Source organism: Heptranchias perlo, unplaced genomic scaffold (genome assembly GCF_035084215.1).
Source record: "Heptranchias perlo isolate sHepPer1 unplaced genomic scaffold, sHepPer1.hap1 HAP1_SCAFFOLD_1025, whole genome shotgun sequence".
In the NCBI taxonomy this organism is placed as follows: domain Eukaryota; kingdom Metazoa; phylum Chordata; class Chondrichthyes; order Hexanchiformes; family Hexanchidae; genus Heptranchias; species Heptranchias perlo.
The window spans coordinates 27757-33756 of NW_027138245.1; the positions used below are offsets into that span (position 1 = coordinate 27757).

General features: G+C 60.5%; 1 protein-coding gene across 1 annotated transcript in view; it reads left to right on the top strand.

Annotated features, from left to right (window-relative positions):
- Nucleotides 1–6000, top strand: part of LOC137307515 (unconventional myosin-IXb-like) — a 48073-nt gene that overhangs the window by 22593 nt on the left and 19480 nt on the right. Inside the window, 3 exon segments of the mRNA XM_067976843.1 lie at nt 2025–2164; nt 2719–2936; nt 5073–5180. Of these exon segments, the coding sequence (XP_067832944.1) occupies nt 2025–2164; nt 2719–2936; nt 5073–5180 (466 nt within the window).

Sequence of the window (6000 nt, forward strand, 5' to 3'; positions counted from 1 at the left end):
ATTATCAAATAAAAATTTGACGCCGAGCCACATAAGGAGATATTAGGACAGGTGATCAAAAGCTTGGTCAAAGAGGTAGATTTTAAGGAGCGTCTTAAAGGAGGAGAGAGAGGTGGAGAGGTTTAGGGAGGGGAATTCCAGAGCTTAGGGCCCAGGCAGCTGAAGGCACGGCCGCCAATGGTGGAGCGATTAAAATCAGGATACGCAAGAGGCCAAATTGGAGGAGCGCAGAGATCTCGGAGGTGTTGTAGGGCTGGAGGAGGTTACAGAGATAGGGAGGGGCGAGGCCATGGAGGGATTTGAAAACAAGGATGAAAATTTTAAAATCGTAGAGTTGCTGGACTGGGAGCCAATGTGGGTCAGCGAGCACAGGGACTTGGTGCAAGTTAGGATATGGGCAGCAGAGTTTTGGATGAGCTCAAGTTTATCAGGGTGGAAGATGGGAGACCGGCCAGGAGAGCATTGGAATAGTGGAGTCTGAAGGTAACAAGGCACGGATGAGGTTTCAGCAGCAGATGAGCTGAGGCCGGGGCGGAGACGGGTGATGTTACATCAGCCGGGATTTCTTCCCCTTGATCACAGTCCGCTGACTCCAGCTGGGAATTGCACTTGGGGTAAGTATTGGATGAGGTACCGGAGGGAGCCTGGCCCCTCAAATTGGAGGGGGGGGAGGGGGGGTATACGGAGGAAAACTGCCGCTGAGAGGGAAGAGGGCGACAACACAGGACCTTGACTCTGGGCAGGGTCCCCGCACTGACTGGACGTGGGGTCGGTTTGAGCACTGTGGTAATCTACAATCAAAATGGGTCAAAAGGGTTTTGAGAGAGTAAATAAGGAGAAACTGTTTCCAGTGGTAGAACGATCGGTAACCAGAGGACACAGATTTAAGGTGATCGGCAAAAGAGCGAGAGGCGACATGAGGAAACATTTTTTTATGCAGCGAGTTGTTCTGATCTGGAATGCGCTGCCTGAAAGGGCGGTGGGAAGCAGATTCAATAATAACTTTCATAAGGGAATTGGATAAATACTTGAAAGGGAAAAATTTAGAGGGCTCCGAGGAAAGATCAGGGGAGTGGGACTGATTGGATAGCTGTTTCAAAGAGCCGGCACAGGCATGATGGGCTGAATGGCCTCCTGCTGTGCTGTACTTGCTCTGATACGATGAAGATATTCGAATGGAAGTATTTTGGTGGGCGGGGATTTTGGTGGATGTGTTCTTGTGTTTACAGGTTTTCTCCTCTCTCTGTCCCTCTCTCTCTCTCTGTCCCTCTCTCTCTCTCTGTCCCTCTCTCTCTCTCTCTCTCTGTCCCTCTCTCTCTCTCTGTCCCTCTCTCTCTCTCTCTCTCTGTCCCTCTCTCTCTCTCTCTCTCTCTGTCTCCCTCTCTCTCTCTCTCTCTGTCCCTCTCTCTCTCTCTCTCTGTCCCTCTCTCTCTCTCTCTGTCCCTCTCTCTCTCTCTCTCTCTCTGTCCCTCTCTCTCTCTCTCTCTCTGTCCCTCTCTCTCTCTCTCTCTCTGTCCCTCTCTCTCTCTCTCTCTGTCCCTCTCTCTCTCTCTCTCTCTGTCCCTCTCTCTCTCTCTCTCTCTCTGTCCCTCTCTCTCTCTCTCTCTCTGTCTCTCTCTCTCTCTCTCTGTCCTCTCTCTGTCCCTCTCTCTCTCCTCTCTCTCTCTCTCTCTGTCCCTCTCTCTCTCTCTGTCCCTCTCTCTCTCTCTCTGTCCCTCTCTCTCTCTCTCTGTCCCTCTCTCTCTCTCTCTGTCCCTCTCTCTCTCTCTCTCTGTCCCTCTCTCTCTCTCTCTGTCCCTCTCTCTCTCTCTCACTCTGTCCCTCTCTCTCTCTCTCTCTGTCCCTCTCTCTCTCTGTCCCTCTCCCTCTCTCTCTCTCTCTCTCTGTCCCTCTCTCTGTCCCTCTCTCTCTCTGTCTCTCTCTCTCTCTGTCTCTCTCTCTCTCTCTGTCCCTCTCTCTCTCTCTCTCTGTCTCTCTCTCTCTCTCTCTGTCCCCTCTCTCTCTCTCTCTCTGTCCCTGTGCAGGTCCACGTACCGCAGTCCGTTACGGAGGCTCCTCGGGAAACGGCAAGCAGACAAAAAGTCTTCGAAGGAGCTTCCACAGACACCTGAAGAGGCCACTCCAATCCTGGCCCAGGACACGATGAAGAGTTTGGGGACAGTGAGTTTGCTCGCTTCTGTTTCACGGAGAATCTGAGAATGACAAGAGTGAGAAAAGGCCACTCGGCCCATCAGTCCCACCCCGTCCCGAGTCCGTGTCTGATTATTCTATCGTGCCCCCCCCCTACACCCCTCACTGATCTCCTACTTCACTGACTAATATCCTTCCCCTCCCTCTCTCCGTGTTGTTATTTATCTCCCTCCCCTCTCAGCAGATCTCAGTATTGTCAGCAGAAGCTGGACAGTGAATTCCTGAGTCAGCTCCCTGCTCTGGGAATCTGCTCCAGAACAGGAAGTGAAATTCATGTGGGCAGTGAGACTGAGATTTCCCCCACAGGTCTGGCCGTCAGGTCAGTGAGCCCGGTGCCGAGGACTTGGGGCGCGGGGGGGTGGGGTCCAGAGAATCTCCTCCATCAGCGTGGGCTGGACCCCTCCGTTGGGACCCGAGCGGGGGGGTGGGGGTAAACACCGAGGTTGCTGACAGGAAGCGTTTCCCTCACTCGCACTTCTCACCGGGGTTTAAACGTTGCAGGTAAAGTAACCACCGTTTTGTTTGCAGAGGCGGAGTTGGGGAAATCTGCTACGTTCCCCCTGGCTCATTCCACTCACTACCCGTATCTGGACCCAGCCAAAGATCACGCAACGAGAGTGAAACGATCTCGCAGCATAAAGATTAGTAACGCCACAACAGTGTCGGAGCAGTGGGACGTGCACATGGGGCGAAGAATCACCAACGCCAACGAGCTGAAACATCTGGACGAGTTCCTCCTGAACAAGGTGAGTCCAGGAATACCGAGCTGTCCTCCCAATCCCATCGTCTCCCTGTCTCATTGTGTCCGTCTCTTTCTTCCTCTCCCTCCTCCTCCTGTGTCTCTCTCTCTCGCTGTAGCCTGTTCGGCCTCTATCTCATGATCGCCCACTCTCCGTCCTCCAACTTGTTCTCTCTCTCCCTCCATCATTCTCTGCCGAGCTCCCCCTCCCCCGCCGCGCTCTCCCCTCCCCGCCGCGCTCTCTCCCCTCCCCCGCCGCGCTCTCTCCCCTCCCCCGCCGCGCTCTCTCCCCTCCCCCGCCGCGCTCTCATCCCCCCTCCCCCGCCGCGCTCTCTCCCCTCCCCCGCCGCGCTCTCCCCCCTCCCCCGCCGCGCTCTCCCCTCCCCCGCCGCGCTCTCCCCCCTCCCCCGCCGCGCTCTCCCCCTCCCCCGCCGCGCTCTCCCCTCCCCGCCGCGCTCTCCCCCCTCCCCCGCCGCGCTCTCCCCCCTCCCCCGCCGCGCTCTCCCCCCTCCCCGCCGCGCTCTCCCCCCTCCCCCCGCCGCGCTCTCCCCCCTCCCCCGCCGCGCTCTCCCCTCCCCCGCCACGCTCCCCCCTCCCCCGCCGCGCTCTCCCCCCTCCCCCGCCGCGCTCTCCCCCTCCCCGCCGCGCTCTCTCCCCCCTCCCCCGCCGCGCTCTCCCCCCTCCCCCGCCGCGCTCTCCCCCCTCCCCCGCCACGCTCCCCCCTCCCCCGCCACGCTCTCCCCCCTCCCCCGCCACGCTCCCCACTCCCCGCCGCGCCTCCTCCCCCCCTCCCCCCGCCGCGCTCTCCCCCCTCCCCCGCCGCGCTCTTCCCCCCTCCCCCGCCGCGCTCTCCCCCCTCCCCCGCCGCGCTCTCCCCCCTCCCCCGCCGCGCTCTCCCCCCCTCCCCCGCCGCGCTCCCCCCTCCCCCGCCGCGCTCTCCCCCCCTCCCCCGCCGAGCTCTCCCCCCTCCCCCGCCGCGCTCTCCCCCTCCCCCGCCGCGCTCTCCTCCCCCCCCTCCCCCCGCCGCGCTCTCCCCCCTCCCCCGCCGCGCTCTCCCCCCTCCCCCGCCGCGCTCTCCCCCCCTCCCCCGCCGCGCTCTCCCCCCTCCCCCCGCCGCGCTCTCCCCCCTCCCCCGCCGCGCTCTCCCCCCCTCCCCGCCGCGCTCTCCCCCCTCCCCCCGCCGCGCTCTCCCCCCCTCCCCCGCCGCGCTCTCCCCCCTCCCCCGCCGCGCTCTCCCCCTCCCCCGCCGCGCTCTCCCCCCTCCCCCGCCGCGCTCTCCCCCCTCCCCCGCCGCGCTCTCCCCCCTCCCCCGCCACGCTCTCCCCCCTCCCCCGCCGCGCTCTCATCGTCTCTCCCAGTGCCGTCACGTTCACTTCCTCCTCCCCTGGTGTGCAGTCTCTCTCTCTCCCTCTCGCTCTCACTCTCTTTTGCTGCTCAATTTCTCTCTCTCTCTCTTCCCCTTCAGATCATGCTTGGTCACTCCATTCTGTCTCTGTCTCCATCTCTCTCAATGTCTGTCCTTCTTGCACATTCTCTCTATCTGTGTGTCTCGCTCTCCGTCTGTGTGTGTGTGTGTGTCCGTCTCTCCCTCTCTCTCTGTGTCTCTCTCTCTCTCCCTCTCCGTGTGTGTGTGTGTGTGTGTGTCTCTGTCTCTGGCTCTCGCGCCCTCTCTGTCTCTTGGCTCGCTCCGTCGCTGTCTGTCTCTGGCTCGCTCCGTCGCTCTCTCTCTCTGTCTCCCTCTCTCTCTGTCTCCCTCTCTCTCTGTCTCCCTCTCTCTCTGTCTCCCTCTCTCTCTGTCTCCCTCTCTCTCTGTCTCCTCTCTCTCTGTCTCCCTCTCTCTCTGTCTCCCTCTCTCTCTGTCTCCCTCTCTCTCCGTCTCTTTCGCTCTCTCCGTCTCTTTCTCTTGCTCTCTCTCCGTCTCTGTCGCTCTCGCGGGTCCCTCTCTCTCTCTCGGTCCCCCTCTCTCTCTCTCTCTCTCTCTCTCTCGGTCCCTCTCTCTCTCTCGGTCCCTCTCTCTCTCTCGGTCCGTCTCGCTCTCTCCGTCTCGCTCTCTCCGTCTCGCTCTCTCTGTCTCTCTCTGGATTTTGTCAGTGATGGTGATTGGTGCCTTTTCCCTGGGATGACCTGGATATTTTATCGTCAGGTTAACGATCTCAACTCTCGTGGTTCCCAAGAATCAAATATTGAAACTTTATTCATCAAAGTGACCGAGAGATTCCGACAGACCCTCAAGAGCATGTACCCTGTCCACGTGAGTATGATCTCTATTCCCCCCCAAGATCTACTGGCCCCTTTAAAGGGGCTCTGTCAGCACCCAGTTTGTAGCTGTGGGTGAACATGGGGTGCGGGTTCATGGGCACTGACTCTCACTGGGGTAACGGGTTCCATGGGCACTGACTCTCCCTGGGGTACGGGTTCCACAGACACTGGACTCTCACTGGGGTACGGGTTCCACGGACACTGACTCTCACTGGGGTACGGGTTCCACGGGCACTGACTCTCACTGGGGTACGGGTTCCACGGGCACTGACTCTCACTGGGGTAACGGGTTCCACGGGCACTGACTCTCCCTGGGGTACGGGTTCCATGGGCACTGACTCTCCCTGGGGTACGGGTTCCACAGACACTGACTCTCACTGGGGTACGGGTTCCACGGACACTGACTCTCACTGGGGTACGGGTTCCACGGGCACTGACTCTCACTGGGGTACGGGTTCCACAGACACTGACTCTCACTGGGGTACGGGTTCCACGGACACTGACTCTCACTGGGGTACGGGTTCCACGGCACTGACTCTCCCTGGGGTACGGGTTCCACGGGCACTGCTCTCACTGGGGTACGGGTTCCATGGGCACTGACTCTCACTGGGGTACGGGTTCCACGGGCACTGACTCTCACTGGGGTACGGGTTACATGGGGCACTGACTCTCACTGGGGTACGGGTTCCACGGGCACTGACTCTCACTGGGGTACGGGTTCCACGGGCACTGACTCTCACTGGGGTAGTTACGGGTTACACGGGCACTGACTCTCACTGGGGTACGGGTTCCATGGGCACTGACTCTCACTA